The sequence below is a fragment of the Leucoraja erinacea genome, chromosome 8, assembly GCF_028641065.1.
Source record: "Leucoraja erinacea ecotype New England chromosome 8, Leri_hhj_1, whole genome shotgun sequence".
NCBI classification, from domain to species: Eukaryota; Metazoa; Chordata; class Chondrichthyes; order Rajiformes; family Rajidae; genus Leucoraja; species Leucoraja erinaceus.
Genome location: NC_073384.1, coordinates 58649476 through 58677292, shown reverse-complemented (window position 1 = coordinate 58677292; position 27817 = coordinate 58649476). Strand labels below are relative to the sequence as shown.

The following is a 27817-nucleotide window of genomic DNA, read 5'->3' as shown; positions in this document are numbered from 1 at the left end:
TGGCCGTTGATGGGAGAACAGAAAATAACATTTTCACGACAGAATATCGACTGAAAATAATAAAAATATTTTCTCACCTTTCTTTTTTATTGGGGAACCTAAAGAATGACAGGTCGGGTCGTTTAGATTTACGATTAGAATACTTGATAGCAGAGCAGTGAGATGAAATTTAGATAAGGACGCCATGACAGTGTGGGGGAAGCCCAATAAATGCCTCGAAAAATGGCGTCGACAATCACACACGTGATACTACGCGTTTTTCGAGGAGTGGTCGATCTTGCTCCTCTATAATCTTTGGCTGGCCCCGCCCCCAGCGAGCGCATGTGGCTCCGCCCACCGATGACCACCTTGGGCCCCGCCCCCTGATGATTGACAACCCACCCGCCAGTGATCGCAGGCCCCGCCTCAGGGTGGGCGGTCCTGTACACGAGGCCCCGCCCCGGGTGATTGACAACCCACCCGCCAGTGATCGCAGGCCCCGCCTCGGGGTGGGCGTCCCTGTACACGAGGCCCCGCCCCCTGGTGATTGACAACCCACCCGCCAGTGATCGCAGGCCCCGCCTCAGGGTGGGCGTCCCTATACACGAGGCCCCGCCCCGGGTGATTGACAGGCGCCTCCGCCCGCCAGTGATCGCAGTGGCCACAGGCCCCGCAGGGTGGGCGGTCCAGGCCGGAGAGTGGCCCCGCCCCGGTGATTGGCAGGCGGGTAACCGAGGGCTCCGCCCCGCCCCCCAGTGCCTCACAGGCCCCGCAGCAGTGCGGGCGGTGGCGCCGCCGGCCGGAGAGTGGCTGCGGCCGGTAGGAAGGGGACGGGTAACCGAGGGCGGGGGCACCGTCTGGACGCGCCTGAGTCGGGGTGGGGGAAAACCGCGATCCTCCCTCCGATCCCTTCCCCGCCGATACGGCCGGTCCGACTCTCTGTGGAAGGTGCTAGGCCAGAGCCTCGGCCCCTGGTGCAATCCGGCGGCCTGGGCCGAGAACCGGGCCCTCGGTAGAGGTGGTGCGTGATGGCGCCTCTCCCTGGAGCCCAGAGGGTCCCCTCTCCTCACTCACTCACTCTCACACAGACACACCCTCACTCTCTCTCACACTCAGTCACACACTCTCTCACACACACACAGAAGCACTCACACTCTCACACACAGACAGACAGACCCTCGCTCTCACACACACACAGAAACACTCGCTCTCACACACACACACTCACACACACACACAGAAACACTCACACTCTCACAGACAGACGCTCTCACACACACACAGAAACACTCTCACACACTCACAGAAGCACACTCACACACAGACAGACCCTCACTCAGTCACACACTCTCTCACACACACATACAGACCCTCGCTCTCTCTCTCACACACACACACACAGAAACACTCACTCGCTCACACACAGACAGACCCTCACTCAGTCACACACACATAGACCCTCACTCACACAGAAACTCACTCAATCACTCATTCTCACACAGACGCACTCACTCTCTCACAGTCACTCACCCACTCAGTCACACCCCTCATTGAGACAGACACACTCATACACAGGCACACTCCCCCACTCAGTCACATTCACACACAGACACACTCACTCACAGACACAATCACACCCACTCACTCGCAGATCGACTGTCACACTCACCCACTCTCTCTCACACAGTCACTCGCTCTCCTGCGCAACCCCCACAAATTTCACTCAGCTGCAGTAGACAGGTCTGGGACCATAGCATCTTGCTATGTCAAAAACATTGGTGTAGGTAAAGTACATTGCAACTGCATTATCAATAAAAGATCAATGCCGTGCGGAGGATGGAGAGAGTAATCATAACAGTACTCTAAAGTGTACTGGTTTGTGCATTCAAATAATCTTGGCCCTGTTGAAGTGATCTATACAAATACAAAGTGTTAGAGTAACTCAACGGGTCAGGCAGCATCTGTGGAGGGAATGGAAAGTATTGGGTTGTGACCCCTCCACAGATGCTGACTGACCTACTGAGTTACTCCAGCACATTGTGTTTTGCTTAAAATTCCAGTACCTACAGCTCCTTGTGTCTCCATATTCAGTCTGCTCTGTAGGTGGCTTGTTGTCTGAAATTCGCACAGAATCCCTGTTTTGTAAAGCTGCTGCTGTGTATTGTGGAATATTGTGCTGGTGCATTTTGTACTCAAATTGTGAAGTTCCAATTTATGTGAAGATTTATTAATAACATAATTTCTGTAGTTTATCATGGAAGATCGGATGGAGAGCAGCAGAAAGATAAGGCAGAACCCAAGCACATCCTCAATGGAAGAAAAAAGAAGAGACACAGGTACTTGTTGTTCTGTTAATGCTAGAGATAAGGTTCCGCATGGTAGGCTGTTCTGGAAGATTAGATCGCTTGGGATCCAAGGAGAGATGGCTGAATGGTTAGAAAATTGGCTTTATGGAAGATAGTAGAGGCCTGTGACTAACTAGTGTAATGGCCCAGGTTTCGGTGCTGGACCTGTCACAGTTTGTCATCTATATCAATGATTTGGATGAGAACATGCATGGCAAGATTAGTAAGTTTACTGATGGTACAAAATGGGTGGTTTTGCAGATAGTGAAGATGGTTGTGAAAAATTGCAGCAGGATCTTGATCGATTGGCCAGGTCGGCTGAGGAGTGGTTGATGGAATTTAATAGAGAAATGAGAGGTGTTGCATTTTGGAAGTCTAGCATGGGCAGGACCTACACAGTAAATGGCAGGACTCTGGGGAGTGTGCAGGGCTCAAAATTAACAGCTGCCCAGTTGCCAATGGCCACCTAAAGTCCCGCCGGGCAACCTAAAAGCAGTGCCATTTTGCCCGGCTTGGCAGACACCCGGGACACCTATCATTCAATTCTGAGCGGGGTCCCCTCTCTATCTCTCTCTCTCTGTCACTCTCCGTCTCTGCCCGCCATCCGTATCCGTGTCCGGGCCGCCGGTTCACCACTCTCCACCTGCTCCTCATCCGCCGGCACGGTCGGCCGCCTTGCACATGCGCACTGCCACGGCCTGCACATCCTCCCCTGAACATGCGCACTGCCACAGCCTGCACATCCTCCCCTGAACATGCGCACAACCACAGCCAGCACATCGGCCGTAGTTGTGCGCATGTGCCGCCCTGCACATGCCCACTGCCACGGCAACTGGTTGGCGCCGGGCACTTTCTCCCTCCCTTTGCATTGTGGGAGATCTGGCCGCAATTGCTGTCCGGTCGCCACCTCGCCGCGACCACTGAAAACCAATGCAGGTTCACTCCCTGGAGCTGGAGTAACTCCCTGAAGAAACTCTTGCTTCTTGGTTTCCTGGTCTTCCAAAAATATTCCAAATGGAATTTAAACTGGAGTAGATCCTTCACCACCAAACTCCAAACTCTGAATAATAACGGCCTATTGCACTTTATCTGTTTATTTATTGTGTAAATATATGGTCTATGGTATATAGACACACTGAACTTTTATCTCCTGTTATGTATTATGTTTACATATTCTGTTGTGCTGCAGCAAGCAAGAATTTCATTGTCCTATCTGGGACACATGACAATAAAACTCTCTTGACTCATGACTTAGACTTAAGTAAAAAAGGGTTCTTGGGGGAAAAAAGAACGACCTTAAATTTAGTTGTGTCTGGTTGGGTAACTATGGTAGGGTGAAGACCATTCCATGCTTTAATTGTGCGGGGGAATTCCATGGAGCAGCCAGCATCTCTGGATAGAAGAAGTTGGATGATGTTTCGGGTTGAGATCCTTCTTTAGATTGCGTCTGGTTTTAGTGTTTTTAGTTTAATTTAAAGATACAGCGTGGAAACAGGCCCTTCGGCCCACCGAGTCCATGCCGACCACCGATCACCCGTACACTAGTTCTATCCCACACATGAGCGACGTAAGTCAAGAGTGTTTTATTCTCTCACGTCCCAGTTAAAACAATGAAATCCTTACTTGCAGCAGCAGAACAGAATATGTAAACATAGTACTCTGTAAACAATGTTATAAATGAGAAAACAAAATATATGAATATATAACTACATATATATATGTGTGTGTGTGTATAATATATATATACCCACACACACAATTTCTCTCCTGCGATTAATAAAGTTCTATCATAGTATCGTATGTGTAGGAAGGAACTGCAGATGCAGGTTTAAACTGAAGATAGACACAAAAAGCTAGAGTAACTCAACAGGTCAGACAGAATCTCTGGACAAAAGGAAAATATGTTTTGGGTTGGGTCTTAAAAAGGTTCCTGCACACCTTTGGAATGTGGAAGGAATCAAGAGCACCCAGAGAAAACCCATGCGATCAAAGGGAAAAGGAGCAAACTCCATACAGACAACACCCATATTCAGGATAAATTCCGGGTCTCTGGCATTTTTAGGAAGCAACTTTATGGCCAATGTACTGCCCCATAGTCTTGAACTGAATTAAAACATACAGTAGCTGTAAAGAGGGACATAGCGGCACTTAGAGATTTAAGACTGAAAATGGATAGTTTCTTTTTTTTTAGTAACCGGGGGGGGAAGAGGAAAGGAAGCGGAGACAGTGGGCTGAGGGAGAGCTGGGAAGGGGAGGAGAAAGCAGGGACTACCTGAAATTGGAGAAGTCAATGTTCATACCGCTGGGGTGTAAACTGCCCAGGCGAAATATGAGGTGCTGCTCCTCCAATTTACGGTGGGCCTCACTCTGGCCATGGAGGAGGGCCAGGACAGAAAGGTCGGATTCGGAATGGGAGGAGGAGTTGAAATTCAGAGCCACTGGGAGACCAGGTTGGTTATTGCGAACCGAGCGGAGGTATTGGGCGAAGCGATTGTCAAGCCTACGCTTGGTCTCACCGATGTATAGAAACTTACAAAATTCTTAAGGGGTTGGACAGGCTAGATGCAGGAAGATTGTTCCCGATGTTAGGGAAGTCCAGGACAAGGGGTCACAGCTTAAGGATAAGGGGGAAATCCTTTAAAACCGAGATGAGAAGAACTTTTTTCACACAGAGTGGTGAATCTCTGGAACTCTCTGCCACAGAGGGTAGTTGAGGCCAGTTCATTGGCTATATTTAAGAGGGAGTTAGATGTGGCCCTTGTGGCTAAGGGGATCAGGGGGTATGGAGAGAAGGCAGGTACGGGATACTGTGTTGGATGATCAGCCATGATCATATTGAATGGTGGTGCAGGCTCGAAGGGCCGAATGGCCTACTCCTGCACCTAATTTCTATGTTTCTATGTAGAGCAGCTGACACCTAGAGCAGTGGATGCAATAGATGAGGTTGGAGGTGGTGCAGGTGAACCTCTGCCGCACCTGGAAAGACTGCTTGGGTCCTTGAATGGAGTCAAGTGGGGAGGTAATGCGACAAGTGTAGCATTTCCTGCGGTTGCAAGCAAAAGTGCCAGGAGAGGGGGTGGTTTGAGTGGGAAGGCACGAATTGACCAGGGAGTTACGGAGGGAGCGGTCTCTGCGGAAAGCTGACAGGAGAGGAGATGGGAAAATGTGGCCAGTGGTGAGATCTCGTTGGTAGACAAAAAAGCTGGAGAAAATCAGCGGGTGAGGCAGCATCTATGGAGTGAAGGAATAGGCGACGTTTCGGGTCGAGATCCTTCTTCAGACTGATATCGGTGGGGGGGAGATTCGGAATGGGAGGGGGAGTTGAAGTGCTGAGCCACTGGGAATCAGGTTGGTTATTGCGAACTGAGTGGAGGTGTTGTGCGAAGCGATCACCAAGCCTGTGCTGGGTCTCACCGAGGTTGATCATACGGTGAATAATCCGACCACATTTTTGTTTGGAACGCGGAAAGAAATAATAGAAATTGCATTCATTGCAACGTGCAAAAAGAGTTGAGATACTGTATATACTGTATTATAATTTTGCTGCATGTCATTGTGGTATATATCATGTCTTGATTGGTGAATATGTTTAGTTTGTGACTTTATTTGAAGTAGAAATAATATGTGAAAGCTTCATTGAGCATAATTCCGACTGGTAACTACGCTCTTCGTCCGAGCACATTATCGCACGTGTCATGCAAGCCGTCTTAATGACCACCTAAGCTGTCATTTGGCAACCTAAAAAGCTGCCTAGGTTGCCCGACTGGAAACAGAAAAAAAATTGAGAGCCCTGGTGTGGTACAACAGAGGGATCTAGGAGTGTAGGTGCATGGTTTCTTGAAGGTAGAGTCGCAGGTAGATAGGTTGGTCAAAAAGACTTTTGGGACATTGTCCTTCATCAGTCACAGTATAGAGTATAAAAGTTGAAAAGTCATGTTGCAGTTATATAAGATGTTGGTGATGCCACATTTCGAGTATTGGGTTCAGTTCTGGGCACCATGTTATTAGAAAGATGTTGTCAAGCTGGAAAGGGTACAGAGAAGATTTACAAGGATGTTCCTTGGACTTGAGGCTCTGAGCTATAGGAAGAGGTTGAGTAGGCTGGGACTGTATTCCTTGGAGCACATGAGGATGAGGGTTGATTTTATAATGCTGTATAAAATTGTGAGAGTAATAGATTGGGTAGATGCTCGGAGTCTCTTGCCCAGAGTAGATGAATCGAGGGCCAGAGGACATAGGTTTATGGAGAATAGCAAAAGATTTAATAGAAATCTGAGGGACAACATTTCACAGTTAGTGGTGGGGGTATGGAACTGTTAATCCTGGGCAGCTTGTAGAGGCTAGGACTTTAATCTTAAGGGCTGCTGGGAGACTTAGTCAATTTGGAATTGCTCTCTCCAGAACTGGGGCAAGCTGCGGAGTGGTGCCAGTTTGTCTAGAGCCTAGATACAAGCTGCAGGAAAAGAATAAGAACATCTGCAGACCCTGTCAATTAGGTGCAAAATGCATAGAATGGATTGGATGACTGCAAACCAGACATATAACTTGTAAATAATTGTAAATAATGTTGCAGAGTTCTACTTTGCCGAGTGTTGATTGGATGAGGTATTGAGCCTTGTCTGGATTTCTTGCAGATCAGGGTAAATGTTGCTAAGTTTGCTTCCGTGAGAAGCCCTGTTTGAATACAATGTATTAACTGCTGTATTATTGGGTTAGGGAAATGCCTGTTATTTATGGGGTTAATCGATAACGGTAATTGGATTGTAAAGAGACCACCCCCATGTGGTTCCCGGGACCTATAAAATTCCGCTGCCACGAGATCCCGCATCGATCTTCTGGGAGAACGCTTGGGACTGCGTGACCTTCTGGTGTGTCTCTGTTTGAGCGAGGCCTAGAGGGTTTGATCAGGCAGATAGATATGAGTGGTGGGAACTGTAATTGTGATTTATTTAAAATAAAGATTAGTTGATCAAGTGCTTGATTCAGTGTTTTTTGACTGAAACTAGACTGGGGGAATGCTTAGAACGAGCAATTTACAGAACAAGCTACTGGAGGTGGTAGTTGAGGTAGGGACTATCCCAACGTTAAGAAACAGTTAAACAGGCACATAAATAGGACAGGTTTAGAGGGATATGGGCCAAACACGGGCAAGTGGGACTAGTGTAACCATATAACAATAACCATATAACAATTACAGCACGGAAACAGGCCATCTCGGCCCTACAAGAGCTGGGACATATTGGCTGGTGTTGGGCCCGAGGGCCTGTTTCCACGCTGTTTCATTCTATGGCTGGAGACCTTAATTTGATCACATAAGGATAGTTCAAACAATTTCCAATGCCATTTCAAGAAATTTCATGACCCACTTAAAAAAACTAAAAGGTATAGTGTCAGGATCTTGAAACTCACTAACTTGGCTTTGTAGGATTCCCTCTCATTTATTCCCCGGAATCTACACCAGATTTTCGGATTATGCCTGCTTCTAAAAATAGGAATATGAATGGCCTTGATAATCTTTTGATCCCCAATCTTCCATTCAACAACAAGATAGCAGAAATAAAAGCAGAAAAATACTCAAATCTGAGCAGAACTGGCAGCATCTCAGGTTGGTGAAAAGAAAACATACCATATGACCTTTTTTTTTGCCTTAATTCCTGCTATCTCTTTATGTGGATTGTCCTCGATTGTTAGACTGTGGTCATGTGAAGCATCTTAAGCATTTTGTCAGTTCAAAGGCACATTGGTGCAAATTGTTGATACTTCAATGGAAATTACACAAAATCCTTATTTCAAGCACGTTTGCTTGCTTGTCAATAGCTTATTGTATTTTATGATATTGAGTCTTACTGTTCTGGACACCTGCTGAATGAATTTGTCTCATTTAGTCAAGTGTTAATGGAAGTAGATGGTTAAATGATTAGGTATCAGCATCCAGTAATTGTTAAAATAAAACATAGGAACACTTCAAATTTAGAAGATGAATTGTTAATGATTAGTCATAAAGTCACCGAAACAGGTCTTTTGGTCTAACATGCCCATGCCGTCCAAGATGCCCCCATCTACTCTGTCCTGTTCGCTCCATATCCCTCTAAACCTGTCCTATCAATGTGCCTGTCCAGATGTCTATTAAACATTATAGTACCTGCCTCGACTACCTCTTCTGGCAGCATATTCCATATACCCACCATCTTCTATGTGAAAAAGTTGCTACTCAGGTTCATATTAAATCTTTCCCCTCTCGCCTAACTTTTCTGCATTAAACTCCATTAGCCATTCCAGCTGATCAAGATCTTCTGCAATTTTTTTTATTCTAACTATTGACATGATAATAAAAAGGCTGATATTGTTTGTGAAATGGTATTCACAAGAATAAGGGGTACGCCATTTAGAACGGAGATGAGGAAAAACTTTTCACCAGAGAGTTGTGAATCTGTGGAATTCTCTGCCTCAGAAGGCAGTGGAGGCCAATTCTCAGGATGCTTTCAAGAGAGAGCAAGATAGAGCTCTTAAAGATAGTGGAGTCAGAGGATATGGTGAGAAGGCAGGAACGCGGTACTGAATGTAGATGATCACCCATGATCACAGTGAATGGAAGGGCCGAATGGCCTACTGCACCTATTGTCTATTGTCTAAATATGCTAATTATCTTTTATGAAGGAAAAGATAAAAGAAAAAGGAAACGGAGTAGAAGTAGATCTTCTTCTGTGACTTCAACAACTTCTTCGTCATCCTCATCATCGAATTCATCATCAAGTTTGTCGTCATCCTCATCGTCTTCAAAAAGCCGAAACAGATCAAGCAGTAGAGGTGAGTATGCAAAACATTGTTCCTGGGTGAAATTTACACTGACATCCCAGAGCAAACCTGACCTCACCTTACGGGTGGAGGAAGGAACTGCAGATGCTGGTTTATACCGAAGATGGACACATCAATGCTGACTCAGCGCGTCAGGCAGCATCTCTGGTGGAAAGAAATAGGTGAGCCTTTGGGGCGGAACCCTTCTTCTTCTACTCTGTCAAATCCTCCAAATCTGAAGAAGGGTTCTGACCAAAAACGTTGTCTATTATGTTTCTCCGGAGATGCTGCCTGACCCGCTGAGTTACTACAGCATTTTGTGTCTCACCCTATCGGTGCTGTTTCCTTTGTCCTATGTAATCCCACTCCCCTCACCACCACCACCGCAAATTAAAACTAACATAGCCTCTTTCCCAGCCCTAACAAAGAGTCAACTATTTGAAATGTTACATTTTCTTTCCAATGATGCAGCCTGATCTGTAGAACCTTTTCAGTGTTTTTTTTTTGTTTTTATGTCAAATCTGATGTTGCTTTCCCCTTTTGTTAAAGTCAAGACATCTTTTAGATCAGTTGTCCGTTACCAATCGTGTATCCCTTTATTTCCTCCAGTCCCCAAAAATAATTTTGAATTGGGTCTTTAATTTACTTATGGTTACTGAGCATCCTCTGCCTTCGAGAATGCCTAAGTTTTACAACCTCTAGTAAAGAAATGTATTTCTCTCCACTTTAAATAAATGATCCCTTATCCCAAATCCATGCTTTCCTATTGTAGACATTCTAGCAAAGGGAGAAAAGTTCTAATTTTCTACCTTGTCAAATCCTCCCAGTAAAATGCGTAGGAAAAAATTGCAGATGCTGGTTTAAACTGAAGATAGACACAAAAAGCTGGAGTACCTCAGCTTCTGGAGAGAAGGAATGGGTGACGTTTTGGGTCGAGACCCTTCTTCAGACTGGAATCCTCGACCGAAACATCACCCAATCCTTCTCTCCAGAGATGCTGGTGTTCCGCTGAGTTACTTCAACTTTTTGTGTCTCTCTCCAAGTAAAATATTTATGTTCCCCATACTCAGTAATTTGTTATTTTTGGTTGTTTGTCATCTTTCATTCATCTTTACAATATCCTACTCTTTTTCTAATGTCTTTAAGTTTATTCTCTCCATGGTTCCTAGAATTGTATGTTGCACTTCAGTTGATGATTAACCTGTGTGATTCTTTACCTTTATATTCAGTTTTCTGTTTATAAACCTCAAATAACCCCATTCAAAAGTTTTGGGGAAATACTGAAAATATTTTTTTACATGGGACACAAATGTCACTTTGCTCATATGCAGTATTCACTATTTTGCCATATATTACAAAATGAAATGAGCATTAGCTTAACATAAAACTGCAGTTGATAGATTTTAATTTTTCATTGTTGTGCATTCATGCAGCATTACCAAAACAGCTTGAAACTGAGACCTGATCAGGAATTAAATATGAATGTTAGAAGATCGCTTATTTTATTTTGGGCTCAACTTTGTACTACATTTTCTCACAAATCAGTGTGACGATCCTGTCCTTTTGTGATACATGTCCAGGATGATTAGAGTGCATAGTGCAAAAGAAGGCTGGACAGCATTTGGATTGATGTATTATTTTGATCATGTGTTGAGTTAGACTGACACCATGGTGAATCTGATCATTTGGGTCCAGTTGCAGCTGAGTGGCCCTCTTCCTTCTCATCCATATCTCTGAATAAGACAGCAACTTTTGCAAACCATATGGACAAGAAGTGAGCAATCGGGTAGAAGTGCAAATTAAAAGATCAGAGAACTTGAAAAAGTGCAGTGGAAGGAAAGGCGTGTAAGAAGCTGAGGTGGAGGATCAAGCGCAGGCTTGGCGATCGTTTCGCTGTGCACCTCCACTCAGTCCACCTAAACCTATCTGATCTCCAGGTTGAAGAAATATCTCGACCCGAAACTTCATCCATTCCTTCTCTCCAGAGACTCTGCCTGTCCCGCTAAGTTACTCCAGCATTTTGTGTCTATGTTCTATGAAGTTTTTGATCAGAAATCAAAATGTTTGCAGAAGTGTTTTATCATTTTTATCAACACTTGTATCAATTCTTTCTCTAGAAGCATTGTTGGGTGTTTTGCAAATGATCTTTTAATGGTTTGAACGAAATGAGAAAAAAATTGAAATTTGATAAATTCTCCTTCAAAACAAGAACAAACAGATGCTTTTTAAACAGATTTCTTTTAAGAGGTTGGCATGTTTAAATATTGAACACAATTTACCACACATTACTTTTGTCTGATCCTATAACTGCTTTGACAGAATCACAGAAAAAATCAAAAATTAAAAAAAGGAAGAAAGAAAAACAGCATAAAAAGGTGAAGAATTTTATTTTTCATTTTTAAATATTTACAAGAAAATGACGGATGAGCTAAATACAATATTTTAATACATAGCTGCCAAATCAATTCATGAAAAATCATTATCTTAGTTTTATCTACAATGTGCTTCATTTTAGAGAGGCAAAAAGGAGAAAAAGAAAAAGCAAAAGAAGAAAAAGAATGCATCTTCGGGGCCTGTTCAGATTTCTAAGGTAATTCAGCATTCAATTGATAAATTTAAAACATTTCGAACAAAGCCGTAACAGCTAATTCACTTTGTTAAAAAGAAAAGTAAGATATTGGCACTTTTGCATAATTTCCATTAACTAAGCACATCACATATTAAAGCAGTTAATTAACATTTGTACATCTGATGTAAAATATATATATCGCCATCTCTCTTACAGTGGGTATGTTACATGTTATCAGTAGTGTAGAATATTTCCCAAAATGACACTTTTAGATCAATAATGGTGTACATGGTCACAGCAAAGAGATTCCACCTTGAAATGCCAATCTGTACTATTCTGTAAGAGTTCCCTGTCAGTAATGAAATATTATTTTTTGAGTATGTACAGACACTCCCCAACTTGCATTCTGTAACCCCTTACATGAATCAGATTTTATGCAAGTTGGAATTTCCTTAAAACTAGGTAGAAACAAAGAACTGCTGATGATGATTAATACACAAAACAACACAGAATGCTGGAGCAACTTGGCAGGTCATGTAGCCTCTCTGGAAAACATGGAAAGGTGATGTTTCTGATCCGAACCCTTCTTCGGACAGGGTCTTGACCCGAAAGGTGACCTATCCATGTTCTCCAAAGAAGTGCTGTCAGCCAGAGGCTACAATGTGAGCTGCAGCAACAGCTGCATCAACCTGACAGAGCGGCAGCTGGTGAAGAAGGGCCGGTTGGTGCACCTTGTGGAAGATGTCGGCTTTCTGCTGCAAGTTGCTTGCCTTCCCAATGTTGCACCAACAGTGACCAAGGCTGTAAGAGCAGCAAGCCCGGGCGACACTTCTATATATGAAGCAGATGGGAAGTCCTCGCTCTTCTCCTGTTGCAATATCGCAGGTCATTCAGGAAACGGGACTGCTTACTATTAATTGTTTACGCAAGTGTGAGTTAATGTAAGTCACTTATAGCTAACTTTAAGTAAAACCCTTTTATTGGTTGATAACAACGGAACATTATCTCAAAATCGAACCTTGTCTTTGGGAGCGAAGAAACTTCTGTTTCTGTCACCCGCAGAGGATAGTCAAGATGATTTGTGTATGGCCAGTAGAGGGTAAATTCATTTAATTTGAGATTGATTATTAAAAATCTGAAAAAAAAAAATAATGGTGAGAAGATGGGTATGCGAGTTTTGGTAGCAGATCTGTCTTGATCTTATTGAGTGATGGAGCATGTTTAAATGTCTAAGAGAACATTGCACACAAAAAATCACAAAGTGAGCATTTTAAAGAGGCTAAGGGTTTAACACGTTGGACCTACAGTTAATATTTTAAAGTTATGCATTTTTGAGCCACAATCAAGTTTCGTCTTAATATTCCCGATTTGTAGCAGATACTTTCCTATCTTTAGTCTCCAGCACAATTGAGATTGAATTTCAAAAATAAATTGTTTGCAGACAACTGAAGGGATTTTGGACAAGACATGGGAAGTTATTAAACTTATGGACGTGTGTTTTTTTTTAGTGATGTGAGAGGAGAACAGTATAGGGCAAGAAGGTAATCCATGTAAGAGTGGGGAGAACATCAATAAATATAAAATGGAAATAAAAATATGCAGAGTTGGCAAGAAGAAAATTAAAAATGTACTTTGTAGGTATGTTACAAAACCTACCTGAATCGTGGCTGAGCATCTGCCCTACTCCGTGTGCGCGATTTTGGCGCTGTTTAGAGGGGGCGGGTTTAAAACGCGGTTTTTACTAGGCTGTTGCAAACGAAAATGTTCAGCCTAGTAAATCGTTAACGGAAAATCGCTGAAAGACCCCGTCGCAAAAGGTATTATTAGTTTTTATGGCCTTGTAAAATAGTTATAGTAGTTTAAAAATCACTCTCTAAACTCGCAACCTCTCGCAGCCCCAGGGTTTTATAAAGCAAACAATTAAAGGTATGTACCTTATTTTTACATTAAATGGGGCTTGTATATAACCCTGTATATAAAGTTTTCTATAGCGAGTAGTTCATTTTGGGCTCTTTATATCCCGCAGTATTTTTCTGGGCACTTGAGGGCACAAATCCAGCGCAATGTGAACGTTCTAAACCAGCGCGTTCACAGGAACCCACTAGAAAGCCGATTTAAAATAGACTTTAATTTACAGCAATTGAACACTAAATTCCTTCCATTTGGCCTATTAATTGATGTAAATGAGATTTAAAAATCATGTTTTATTGTGAATTATTTGTGAATATTATTTGGACACTTAGGCTATTTAAAAATGTTAATCATTTATTAAGAAATGGATAGATGTTTAGATCTAGTAATTGAAGTTTGAAATTAGCTACTATTGGGTAACTAACTAATTATATGCTTTAATTTCAGGTCCTCCTAGTAAGATTATTTTATATTTGTTTCAGAATGGTTCAATCTATGATAACTGAAAATGTCATTCAGTTCTCTTAATTTTTAAGAAGGTTATGGGCTTTTGACTGTCCACGATCACAGCTTTTTTGTTATGTCCATAGAAAATCAATAGGGAACAAGATGCTAATTTCCGAGTATGAAAATGGCCACAACTTTTTTATTACTTGAGATATGAAAGTGAATTAGGTGTCAAATTAAACTTGTTGTTATGCGTTATCTGATGGGATAAATTGCAGACTTGATTTTTTAAATCTCAACATTTTGTAACATTGCTATACTTTGAAGTATCTCTTGCATTTGGGTTAACTTTTACTTATTTTCAGCTGGAGGTTAACTTTTTATTGCTGAATGCTTATGAGGCGATTCTTACAAATAGTTTCGTTCTAGCCATTTTTGACAAGAATAGTTAATAAAAATTAAGAATTTAATAATTGAAAGAAAATCAGCAGTTCATGTAAATGAGATGGACGAAACAAAGGTTGCTAAATTTGCAAGTGACACAAGGTAGGTTAGAAAGTGTTGTGGAGAGGTCATAGGGCTACAAGTGAATACAAGGATGCATGCGTGGGCAAAGATTTGACAGGTGACTTCTGTGGCAAATGTCATTGTTTATTTTGACAAGATAACCAGCATGTATGTAGGGAGAAATAATGTTAACATTTCCAGTCAATGACCTTTGATCAGCACAATTCCTGACCTGTGTATTTCTAGTCTTAGAAACAGAAAAGTAGGTGCAGAAGTAGGCCATTCGGCCCTTTGAGCCAGCACAGATCATCTAAAATCTGTACCCCGTTCCTGCTTTTTCCCATATCCCTTGATTCCTTTAGCCCTAAGAGCTAAATCTAACTCTCTTTTGAAAACATCCAGTGAATTGGCCTCCACTGCCTTCTGTGGCAGAGAATTCCACAGATTCACAACTCTGGGTGAAGACGTTTTTCTGCATCTGTCCTAAATGACCTACCCCTTATTCTTAAACTGACTGTTTGTAAACTGGTTCTGGACTCCCCCATCATTGGGAGCACTTTTCCTGCATCTAGCCTGTCCAATCCTTTAAGAATTTTATATGTGTCTATAAGATCCACTCATCCTTCTAAATATCACTGAATACAAGTCCAGACGACCTATTCTTTCATCATGCGTGAGTCCCGCCATCCCGAGAATTAACCTGGTGAACCTACGCTGCACTCCCTCAATAGCAATAATGTCCTTCCACAAATTTTGCACACCCTGAATAGCAATAATGTCCTTCCTCAAATTAGACCAAAATTGCACACAAAGTCTCACCAGGGCCCTGTATAATTGAGTAGGACCTACTTGCTCCTAAACTCAAATCCTCGCGCAATGAAGGCCAACATGCCATTAGCTTTCTTCACTGCCTGCTGCACCTACATGCTTACTTTCAGTGACTGATGTACAAGCACACCCAGGTCTTGTTGCACATCCCCGTTTCCTAATCTGACACCATTCAGTTAATCTGCCTTCCTGTTCTTGCCACCAAAGTGGATAACCTCACATTTATCCACATTATACTGCATCTGCCCACTCACCCAACCTATCCAAGTCACCCTGCAGCCTCATAGCATCCTCATCGCAGCTCACACTGCCACCCAGCTTTGTGTCATCCGCAAACTTGGAGATGTCACATTTAATTTCCTCGTCTAAATCGTTAATATATATTGTAAATAATGGGTCCCTGCACCGAGCCTTGTGGCACCAAACTAGTCACTGCCTGCCATTCTGAAAAGGACCCGTTAATTCCTACTCTTTGCTTCCTGTCTGCCAACCAGTTCTCTATCCGTCAATACCCTACCCCCAATACCATGTGCTCTAATTTTGTACACTAATCTCTTTTGTGGACCTTGTCAAAGGCTTTTTGAAAGTTCAGAAACACCACATCCACTGGCCCTCCCTCATCCATTCTACTTGTTACATCCTCAAAATTCCAGAAGCTTATTCAAGCATGATTTCCCCTTCATAAATCCATGCTGCATTTGACCGACTCTGACACTGCTTTCCAAATGCGCTGCTATAACATCCTTAATAATCGACTCCAGTATCTTCCCCACTACTGATGTAAGGCTTATGGGTCTATAATTCCCCGTTTTCTCATCGCCCTCTTTTCTTTAAAAAGTAGGGTTACATTGGCTACCCTCCAGTCCACAGGAACTGATCCAGAGTCGAGAGAACATTGGTAAATTATTATCAATGCATCCACGATTTCTAAGGTCACCTCCTTGCATATCCTCGGTAGCAGACCATCAGGCCCTGGTGATTTATCTGCCTTCAGTCCCGACAGTTTACCTAACACCATTTCCGGACTAATGTGGTTTCCCTTCAGTCCCCTACTATTTCTGGGAGATTATTTGTGTCTTCCTTAGTGAAGACAGAACCAAAGTACTTGTTTAACTGTTCTGCCATTTCTTTGTTTTGCAATTATAAATTCACCCGTCTCTGATTGTGAGGGACCTACATTTGTCTTCATTAATCTTTTCCTTTTTACATATCTAAAGAAGCTTTTAGAGTCAGTATTTATATTCCACGCAAGCTTTCTTTCATGCTCTTTTTTCCCCCTCCTAATCCTTTTGTCTTCTTCTGTTGTGTTCTAAATTTCTTCCAGTCCTCCAGTTTGCTGCTTCCTCTGGCCAATTTATATGCCTTTATATGTGGATTTAACACTATCCTTGATTTCCCTCGTTAGCCATTATTGAGCCGCCTTCCCCATTTTATTTTTTCGCCAGACAGGGATGAACATTTTTTTTAGTTTATCCATGCGGTCTTTAAATCTTTGCCATTTCATCTCCACCATCAACCCTTAAAGTATAATTTGCAAGTCTATCCCAGCCAATTCCCGTCTCATACCTTCGAAGTCTCCTTTCTTTAAGTTCAGGACCCTAGTCTCTGAAGTAACCATGTCACTCTCCATCCTAATGCAGAATTCGACCATATTACGGTCACTGTTGTCCAAGGGGCTTTGCACGACAAAATCACGAATTAATCCTTCCTCATTACACAATACCCAGTCTTGGATGGCCTGTCCTCCAGTCGGTTCTTCTACATATTGGTTTTAAAAAGTATACATTCCAGGAAATCCTCCTCCTCAGCGCTGCTACCAATTTGGTTGGCCCAATCTTTTTGTAGATTAAAGTCACCCATGGTAACTGCTGTACCTTTGCTACACGCATCCCTAATTTCCTGCTCGATGTTATCCCCAACCTCCCTAATGCTGCTTGGTGGACTGTATACACCTCCAACAAGTGTTTTCTGGTCTTGGCTATTTCGCAGTTCTACCCATACCGATTCTACAGCATCCAAGCTAATGTCTCTCCTTGCTACTGCATTAATCTCCTCTTTAACCAGCAATGCCAACCCACCTCCTCTTCCTTTCTGTCTATCCTTCCTGAATATCGAATACCCCTGGGGGTGGAAGATTGCAACCTTTATGTGGTCCGCCCTGTTTTGACTAATGCAATCAACCTGGCGTGCACAATCAAATAAGATCAAATAGAACAAGTTGTCCTATAACTTTAGGCTGTGCACGCCATACGCAAGAAGAAGAAGAATACCCCTGCATGTTTAGCTCCCAGCCTTCATCAGCCTGGAGCCATGTCTCCATAATTCCAACTAGAAACATAGAAAATAGGTGCAGGAGTAGGCCATTCAGCCCTTCGAGCCTGTACTGCCATTCATGGCTGATCATCCAACTAAGTATCCTGTACCTGCCTTCTCTCCATACCCCCTGATCCCTTTAGCCACAAGGGCCACATCTAACGCCCTCTTAAATATATTGAATTGATTGAATTGAATTGAATTTCCTTTATTGTCATTCAGACCTTACGGTCTGAACGAAATTTCGTCTGAACGAAATTCAATAAACAATGAACTGGCCTCAACTACCTTCTGTGGCATGTTCCTTAACTACTAACTGCACATTCAATTCATCCATCTTATTAGGAATGTTCCTCGCATTAAGGCACAAAGCTTTCAGGTTTAGTTTTTCTTATCTCCCTTCTACCTTTTGCTTCTGTCCTCCTTTTATACCCCTTTATCTCTTTGCATTGGTTCCCATCCCCCTGCCCTGTTAGTTTAAACTTGACCTTTCCTACACTCTCCCGTTAACTGCATGCATACGCTTCCAATTTGTTCACTCCAACCCCCACTTTTTTTACTTTAACCACCGGTGTAGCACTAGCAAACCTGCCAGCCAGAATGTCGGTCCCCTTCCAATTAAGGTGCAACCCATCCCTTTTGTACAGGTAACCACTGCCCCAGAAGAGATTCCAGTGCTCTAGATAGAAATCTAAATCCCTGCCCCCAGTACCATCTCCTCAGCCACACATTCAGATCCCCTATTGCCCTGTTCCTACCCTCACCAGCAAGAAGTACTGGAAGCAACCATGAGATAACCACCCTTGAAGTCCTGCTTTTCAGCCTCCTACCTAGTTCTCTATACTTACATTGCAGAACCTCCTTCCCCTTCTTACCCAAGTCATTTGTGCCAACACGCACAACTACTTCCGGCTGTTCACCTTCCCTCTCGAGGATGTCAGTCTGAGACATCTTGGACCCTGGCACCAGGGAGGCAGCACACCTTCCTCGAGTCTCGCATGTCGCCACAGAATCTCCTGTCCGCACCTCTGACAATTTTGGTCCTTGGCTGCCTCCGTTGCTAGAGTGAGGCTTCACGCAAACGGGAAGAACAGCATCTCATATTCTACTTGCGTAACGTGCAACCCAATGGTATGAACATAAAAATTTTCAATTTCAAGTAATACCCCTCTCCAGTGCATACCTATCTCTCCCACCATTTCCCACCACCCCAGTCACCCTGCCCCTTTCCCCTCAATTATGCCCCTCTCCCAGCTCTTGACCCATATTTCTATTTATCCTCCTTCCCTGTCCCTTCCACACATATCCCTCACTCTGGTTTTACATTTCATTCCCTCTGTCCTTATTCCTTATTTATTCCTTAATATTTCCTTATGAATTAGGTTTTGTTACTCTCTCCACCCATCACCAATCACCCACCTCACCTTAGTCCATTATTGCTTGCCAGCTTTTGCTTCTGGTCCCATTCCCAACTTTCTCTTCCCTGACTATCAGTATGGGGGTCCTGACCTGAAATGTTCTGTCCAATCCCTTCACAGAAGCTGCCTGACCCACTAAGTTTGTATTAACGTTTAAAAATTAAATTCCCCCAAATTATGTACAAATTTGAAAGGAATAATTCCAACAATTTGCAGATTCATCTACAGGCACAAGAGGGCGATCTGTGCATTGTTATTTTTACAAGGTATGGATTTGTGTGTTCTCCTTGCAGTTTCTGAAAGACCGTGACAAAAATGATAAATATAGCACGATTACAGGAAAGAAAATAAAAATGAAAGTTAAAAAGACCAGAGGTGATAAACAGGTATGTTATTTTTTTTTTTACTCTTAAAATTTGAAGGAAAACAATATTTGTAAAACACTGTACAGCCTCTTACTTGATGTGTGTAAAGTATAAAAAGAAAGGGGGAAAAATGCATCAATTTCCTGCAATAGAATTTAAACCATATTACTAGGAGTTCTCATGATATTCAACTATGTTCCACTATCATCAGGCACATCTGTGCAAATTTGGACCGGTTTGCTAAAGTTTTGATGTTCCTGTTTGTCTCCTCCAAGAATTGTTAAATTTTGAACTCATCCTAAGAAATGGCTATGCCTTCTGTTAAACCATGTTGCCTTTAAGTTTTTTGGTGCTTTCTGGGATGATTCACCAGCTAAAGAAAAATGAATGTATTCCTGTTGTCTCAACGGTTCCATTTAATAATCTATTAAAACAGGTAACTTTTTCCTTTCCACAGCGAGACAGAAATCGAGCCGAACTCCTTCAATTCTTGAACTCTGCTATGTAGAGAAGATGTGCATCACTGGGAATTCTAAACCACGAAGGGAAGGCTCTAAGCAGCATGGTCTTTGTCGGTGAAGGCTTTTGTGTCTGGTTGCACAGCTCAGGGAAAACCCCTTCAAAATCGAATGGAGGAGATTTTTCTATTCCAGCCATGAAGGTTTAAATCTGACAATGATTTTGAAAAACTTAACATAAAACAACCTAAACAAGACTGGTATCCTTCCGGATATTTCTCAATCTATTACCAAAGTAGCCACTTGGAAAAAGAATTCTCAAGAGCTCGGATTGTTACGTTGCTTGGAAAATTGCCTTGTTGGACAGAATTTCGTATTTGGGCAATGTTTACAACATTTTATACATTCCAAGTTTCTGAGAAAATGCAAGGCACATTAATTTTAATAAAAAATTCAATGATAGAGGCATAGGATATTGTTTCTTAAATGATAACTATCCTATAAGGCTTAAATATTGTATTGAACTATCTTGTCGGATCCTTAAGAATAGAATACTTGCACTCGTAATTTGAGAATTGTCGGCATAAAATAAGATTATGGAAGTGAATATATCATTGTCACCTGGTTGGACAGAAACACACTGCACTTGGCCCCCACAGAGGTATTTTAAGTTAGATTCCTGCACTGAATGTATTTTGATTATTTGAAAACTATGCGGTGAAAAAACAAAGGAGGAATTAACTATCATGTGGACGATCGTGCATAAGAGAATAATAGTATGTAAATCTGGATAGAACCCACAAATTAATTCCTTAGACTTGTGCATCTCTCATGCTTCATTGTTTTATGTATGTACTCATCAGAAATGTTCCTGATTATGATTTGAAATCTGGTTTTACTTTTCCATTAATTATATAATGTTCAGGTAGCTCACATGTCAGTTGCTGTTATGAGGTTGATGACATCATGTACTGATGGAAATCTATATGCCTACATAAAAACAAAAGTTGAAAACTTCTGATTATTTTGATGTATTTTCAACTGTGAAATTAATTCCTAGGCCTAAAAGATAATGCTCACTGGTTGGTTTAGCTTAGTCACATTTGTTTTTAGATGCCTTTTGTTTAAATGCCACTCATCTTTTTTCCCTCTGTATACATGAGGTTGTACAAAATTCTTGTCTGCGTTCATTTTCAACAAACTTCCCTCGTCTGTCTCCTCTATGGATTTTGGACACACATTGGTTCCTGGTTAACCAAGATCTTAATCTGAAATTTTCATCTTGGAATTTCCTTGAGCCTTCCTACCCTACAAGACGTGGCATCTTCCATTTCTGACTTATTGAGCATCCCCAGATGTAACCATTCCACCTTTGGCAACTGTGACTTAAGCTGGTCTTCACTTACAAATTCCCTCCCTAGATGTACAACTCTTTTATTTTCACCCTCCCTTCTATCTTGTTGATTAAGCTTTTAGTCATTATGATAATATCTGCTTATATAACACTAGCAAATTATGTTTGTGAAGTGCCTTAGAATATTTTAGTATCTTAAAATAGTTTTTTAGTGTGATGGCATTCTGAATATTCAGACAGTAATCTGTGAAACTTGAAAAATGACTTGTGTTGCCATCTGCAAATTGCAGCTATTTTAGAAAGAGAAAAATTGAAGCATGCATGCATGACATTTTAATGCTTTATTTAGATTTACTCCAGGGTCTGATCAGATTTTCTGCAAAAAAATTGTTCAAGATAATGTTGATTACTTTTTTAATGTTGCTGCATTTTCAGCTCAAGTTTGCAGCACTTGAAAGAAAATAATTTACTTTGAATATAGGTAAGGAAAATAGATAAGCTCATGAGTCATCTCTCATATACTGTACATGCCAGATAGTGAGTGTAACTAAGTAGATGTAGAGCAGCATATTTCTTGTTGAGATAGCAATTAAATAAATAGGTGCTCCTTTGGTAAATAATATAAACGCTAGAAGCTATTTTTTTCTTGGCATTGATACTGCAGGTAAAGGAATAGAAAGACAAAACTGCAATTGCTGTAAATCTTAAAGAAAACACAATGCTGGAAAAACTCGGTTGGTTAGGCCGCATCTGTGGAAATGAATAAACGGTATATCTTGCCTTTGAAGCTCTTATCTAGTTGTATAAGTGCATTGCTGCAGAAGTGACCACATTATAATGATGCCCAATTGAAAAATAAAACAGAGTGTAAATGTATATAAACACAGCAATGACTTGTAAAACGGCTGCAAAGTTACCTTTGTTGGCGTTCCAACTGAGAACTTGGTTAAGTTGCAGAAGACACCTTGCTAGGGACCCGCACAGCAAAGGGGCTGTCATACTGACATGGATCACACAGGGTGCCAAATCTAGCCTGTGCTCAAAACTAATCAAAATTGAGCCAGCTAAGCCCTTGTGAACTTGGCATAGATGGTACTGTCATTTGTGACGATCAGAAATATTCGTGCTTAAGAGATTTAAGTTAAGTTTATGATATTTGAAAAAATATAGTTGGGCTTTGAAGTGATCTAGAGTAATTATTTATGAAATGTGCTTGAAATCTTAGAAAGATTAAATACACATTTTGAAGCTATCTGCACACCTTTGATGGATTGAAAAGAAAATTACCCAAGGAATCTGTAGCAGGTCCCTGCCACTCAAGCCTGGGATCAAAACAAATTGTACCTACTCTTACCTTGCAGAGTACTAGTGTGCAGTATATACAACAGGTTTCCACTCTACAGAGGTCAACGTTATTTATCCCGTTTAATATAAGTTATCAAGAAAATTATGAAGTAAATTTAAATGGTATTTGAATACGCAAGTTAAAGTGGTGCTTTTCTACGGTCCCAAGGACATGAAGGTCTTCATGAAAACACGAAAATACAATATAATCAACATGCAATGGTCGGGGAATATGAAGTGAGTTTTAAATGACACTCCCCCACTCCCAGCAATCACAGTTTATGATGCCAATTTTAACCTGCCTCATGTCTCACCCTTTAAAAGAGATGATATTTGACTTGTCACTGTTCATACTGGTATAATTTTCTCTATTATTCACCGTACACTTTTTTCTGTCGCCAACCACTGGGTACTTTTGTCTTCAAATTAGTGTTGCCCTTGCTCCACAATAATTCAACCTGATATCCACTTTAGTACACTTCTCTCCTCTCAGTTTCCTCGATACACATGACAATTAACTAAACTAAACTCTGCCCATTCTCAACACAGAGCCGTCATTTCATTCCAGTGTCAAACTTATCCTGCAGGTAGTATTACACTCAACACTTCCCTATGTTCATCTGCCTTCCTAGTCCCCCCAATTTAGTTTATTCCTCTTTGTATATAAATTATCATTAATTGCATCTAGAAATACAAAAATGCCTGATTTACCTTCTACGCTCCCTATTCAAACCTTTTTAACCTTTAAGAAGCATAATAACATTGCTAGCTTCACCTTAGTAAGAAAAGTAAATGGTAGAAGTACTACAGACGCGTCAATATGTTGCCTCTCCTCCATTTCAGTGGTAAAAATTATAAAGAAATGTGTAACTAAAAAGATTTTGCAATAAAGGTGTGGCTATGACCTTTCCAAAATTTTCTGCTTGCACATCCAGAATAATACATCATTTTTATTCTGTATTTGTAAACAGTTACTTAAAAGTAAATTTTGCTTGGGGGCAAATATATTACTTTTTTATATAGACTGTGATTTGATGTAATTGGTTTAAAGGGAATTTCACACAGCTTTCCTTCATCATTCCTGAAAATGGTGAAATGTACTTGTTGGTCAGTCTGGAAAGAAGAAGAGTTAATTCCTTTGGATTCTCGCACCATTGACACAAAAATCATTACAAAGAACCAGTGTGATTTTATTTATGGACAATAAATCCTCTGCTTATACTGCGATATGTTCCTTTACATCTCATGACACGATGGTTGATTTTTCCCCACAGTGTGAGCTTTGTACTGTGCAAATTTGCCCTTTAATTTTGCAGTAGAAATATACTAATGTAATTATTCTGCATGACTGTCACAGCTTGAAAATAATTTATTCAATTGATTTGTAAAAACATACGTTCAAATACAGTATGACTTTAAATGCTATTTGTGTAAAAATCCAATTGTTGTTGACCTCAAATGACCTCAAATTTTTGGACATTATGAAACTTTTAAAAAAGCATTAAAGCACAGAGCTTTGGCCCTGTCTCCATTGACAATGTGGTACATTGAACAATATGTATTGTACATATTTGGTGAAGGAAACAAATAAGTATAGTTATTTTGGGATATCACGATGTGGTTGTATAAAACATTGGTCATACAGCTCTTTGAGTATTGTGTGCATTTCTGGTTGCTACAATACAGGAATGTTGTGGCAGCAATAGAGAGAAGAGAGAAAGAACCAGGTTGTTGCCAGGCTGTAGTTATAAAGGTAAATTGTTTATTCTCACTGGAGTGTAGAAGCTGTGATTTTATAAAGGTTTGTAACATTGTAAACATCATAATTAATATAGACAATTTATCTTTGTCCAGGGTAGAATCTAAACCGGAGGACATTGGTTTAAGGTGAAAAGGGAGAAATTTGGAGGAGATCTAAGGGGTTAGGTTTTCACAGTGTGTTGGTTATCTGCAAACAACTGCCATGGGAATAGGTAGAAGCTGGTACATTAACATTTAAATGGTACTTGCACAGGTAGTTGGATAGACCCCCAATATTGCGTACTGTGTTTGCAATGCTGCTGAGAATAAAATATATAGCTCAACATTAAATTAATGATTTATTCTCCAGCTTTCAAATTTCCTTGATTTTATCTATTTTGTTAATGCTATCCCAGATAGTAATTTGCTGAATGATTCCAAATTCTGCGTATACACCCTTTATATTGGTCTTTTTTCTATCTATAGTCATGCTTTGAAGCTTCTTATCTCTATCTTTCCCTCTTGCATCATTTAAACATTTGTAGTCCAAGCCAGGGGCAATTGATTACTCTCCATTTGGCATTGGCTTTTTGCAAATTATGTACTGTCTGCATTAGGTAGACTCAAAATGCTGGCGTAACTCAGCGGGACAGGCAGCATCTCTGGAGAGAACGAGCGGGTGACGTTTTGGGTCGAGACCCTTCTTCAGACTGCATAAACTGTCTGCATAATATGCCTTCACATTTTTGAAAATTAAGCTGCATAGTAATCATCACATCCTAAAGGAAAAGAATACCAAAGCACATTGTGCAGAACAGTACATAGTTTACAAATTTTTCCACTTGATTCAATTCAGATTGGAACAGAAGGATCTCGATCTGTTGTGATGTCATGTATGTGTTTTTTAAAGCAACCAAATATATATCTTCAAAAATGCCGTAGAAGGTGTGGAAACGGGTCTTTCACCCCATCAACTATGCACTGACCATCAACCACCCATTTACATTACATTAATCCCATTTTTATTCCTATCCCAAGTTGTTATCAACTCTCTGCAGATTCTACTACTGACCTACCAAGGGCAATTTATACTGGCCATTTAACGTCTCAACCTGGACATCGTTGGGATTTGAGAGCACCCAGAGGAAACCCATGTACTCATTGGCAGAATGTGCAAACTCAACACAGATACCAACCAAAGTCTGGAATGAACCCACATATCAGTGAAGGCACCAACTCTACCAGCTGTGCCACCGTAAAGGCATGTATGTACTGTTCACTGTTCCAGGAGCAATCCATGCAAAGAATGTGAATGACAGTAAACATTGGGATCAGTGAGTGTTTAACATATTCGGTCTGGACAAGATGTTTATTCCGAAAGAATTAGACAATGAACTTCATCGCCTAATGAACTTGATTGCAGTTTAAAAACAAAATGTCTTTGTAGTGTTGATTCAAACTAGTTTGTATGGTATTAAATACATTATGGTTGTCAGACTTTTTAAGTGTTGATATTCTCAAAATCAGGTCATGAGTACAAGCTCTACTCCAGAGACCTCATCTTGTCTGTCATTTTGTTCAGAGTCCCACCCTCCGAACAACCGTGTCACCGACCGGAAAGCGCCCCGGTCGGCCTGACTCGCCCCAAAGGCCTCCCAGGGATGTCAAGGCCTGTCTGGGCCGAAGGAGCCTCAGTGGTAGTGATGATGGGAGCCTCGGCGGCAACGGGAGCCATGGCGGGGGCATCGAGGGCCTCAGTGGCAACGGGAGCCTCGGTGGTGGCGGGAACATCGCGGTCGATGAGCGTTGGGGGGGGATGGGGACCCGGCATGGGGGGGACCACTGAAGAACTAAGGGACCCGGTGTGGGGGGAGGGGGGGTAGTTTAGAATCTTCTGCCCAGGGGATAAGTGTGTTAGTTCATTTGTTTCGGTGAAGGCACTGTACACACGGCAACCAGACAACAGTCGCTTGTCTTTTTCTTTTTGTTTTCACTTTTAATTTCAAGTTTTCATGTACCTTGTGTGTTGTGTCTGTTGGCAGACCAATTTCCCTCTGGGGATGAATAACGTTTTATCGTATCGTAATTGCAGCACAGCAGAAAAAGCATTAACTAAAGACTTGTGCATAATACGTAGAAGTGCCGGACAGGTCTCTTGCAACTGGCTAACATTTCGCCTCCATGCATTGATACAAAAGTAGATTATTTGGTAATTTATTTTGTTGCTGCTTGTGAGATCTTGCATTGTGCCAGCTGACTGCACCACAACATTTTACTATACTTCAAAATTGCCTTCATTGGCTGTGCACCCCTTTAGAACATCTATGACACTATATAAATACAACTCTGCTTTTCTGCCTATATTCTTAAAACAAATTCTGTCAATCTATTTAGTGAGCCATGTTGGCCTCCCCTATTTTTTGGCTTTGTTTTGGCTTTGTTTCGGCTTTCACTTTCACAAGTGGGTATTGTCCCTTTTTATAATCTCATCCTGCCTTGAATACCAATTCTTACTGTGAAAAATGTAGCTGAAAGCATATGATATCAAACTGTATGTTAGCAAATAAACTATGGAATGCAGAGAGTGATCATAATGTTTTATTGTCTTTTTTAGACAATCATACACACATTTCTGAAATTTCTGCTTTGCAACATCTTGCTCAATACACAAGTTCAGATATTGCTTAGGTTCAAATGGATTTTTCTGGACTGGAAATAAATTGTTCAAAGTCATATATAAACTTCACACTTTATAAAAGTCAAGAATCAAGAGTGTTTTATTGTCATATGAACTGAAACAGAACAATGAAATTCTCACTTGCAGCATTAACATTGGACTGATAGAAATGGGAACTGCACTTAAATGACAGCAAACTGTTTTGAGGGACAGCTCTGCCGGGCTACTCTCCTCTGTCTAATTACACATCTGTACAATAGTATCAACAGGTGTGTGGGGTGGAAGATTGCAACCTTCACGTGGTTCGCCCTGTTTTGACGAATGCAATTAACCCAGCCTGCACAATCAAATAAGATCAAATAGAACAAGTTGTCCTACAACTTTAGGCAGCACACGCCATAAGCAAGAAGAAGAACAGGTGTGTGGGACCTGTTATCGGATGAAAAAAAATCCAAATAAGTTGTGGAAACACGCATTTATCAATGTCGAGAAAATATTAGGTGTGTCAGAACTCCATGCTATTCCTAGTCTCATTTTTTAAGCATCATTGGATCCATAAAGAAGGATGGATTGTGTCATAAAAATCTCCCTTCCAATTAGCATCCAAGGCAGAAAAAGCATGCTTCTTTAGGACAAAATAATCCCATTAGTGGGTCTTCTGAAAACAAATGCAACACTTAATTACTGATTGATTAACAGATACACCATGGAAGCAGATCCTTTGGCCCACTGAGTCCATGCCGCCCATTAATTACTCATTGAAGCTA

General features: G+C 41.4%; 1 protein-coding gene across 1 annotated transcript; it reads left to right on the top strand.

Annotated features, from left to right (window-relative positions):
* Window positions 1–720: 720 nt before the first annotated feature.
* Window positions 721–20952, top strand: si:ch211-22i13.2 (uncharacterized protein LOC553945 homolog). Its single transcript, XM_055639790.1, has 7 exons — window positions 721–798; window positions 2228–2315; window positions 8982–9131; window positions 11439–11494; window positions 11635–11709; window positions 19406–19498; window positions 19935–20952. Exons 2-7 carry the CDS (start codon window positions 2234–2236, stop codon window positions 19983–19985), a joined length of 507 nt encoding a protein of 168 aa, XP_055495765.1. The 5' UTR covers window positions 721–798; window positions 2228–2233; the 3' UTR covers window positions 19986–20952.
* The last annotated feature ends 6865 nt before the right edge of the window (window positions 20953–27817 follow it).

What these genes read in the sequence shown, in the direction of transcription:
- si:ch211-22i13.2 (XM_055639790.1), top strand. Translation starts at nt 2,234, where the DNA reads ATGGAAGATCGGATGGAGAGCAGCAGAAAGATAAGGCAGAACCCAAGC. An exon ending in AGAAAAAAGAAGAGACACAG is followed by an intron (nt 2,316 to 8,981) that starts GTACTTGTTGTT and finishes TCTTTTATGAAG; the next exon opens with GAAAAGATAAAAGAAAAAGG. An exon ending in AAGAAAAACAGCATAAAAAG is followed by an intron (nt 11,495 to 11,634) that starts GTGAAGAATTTT and finishes GCTTCATTTTAG; the next exon opens with AGAGGCAAAAAGGAGAAAAA.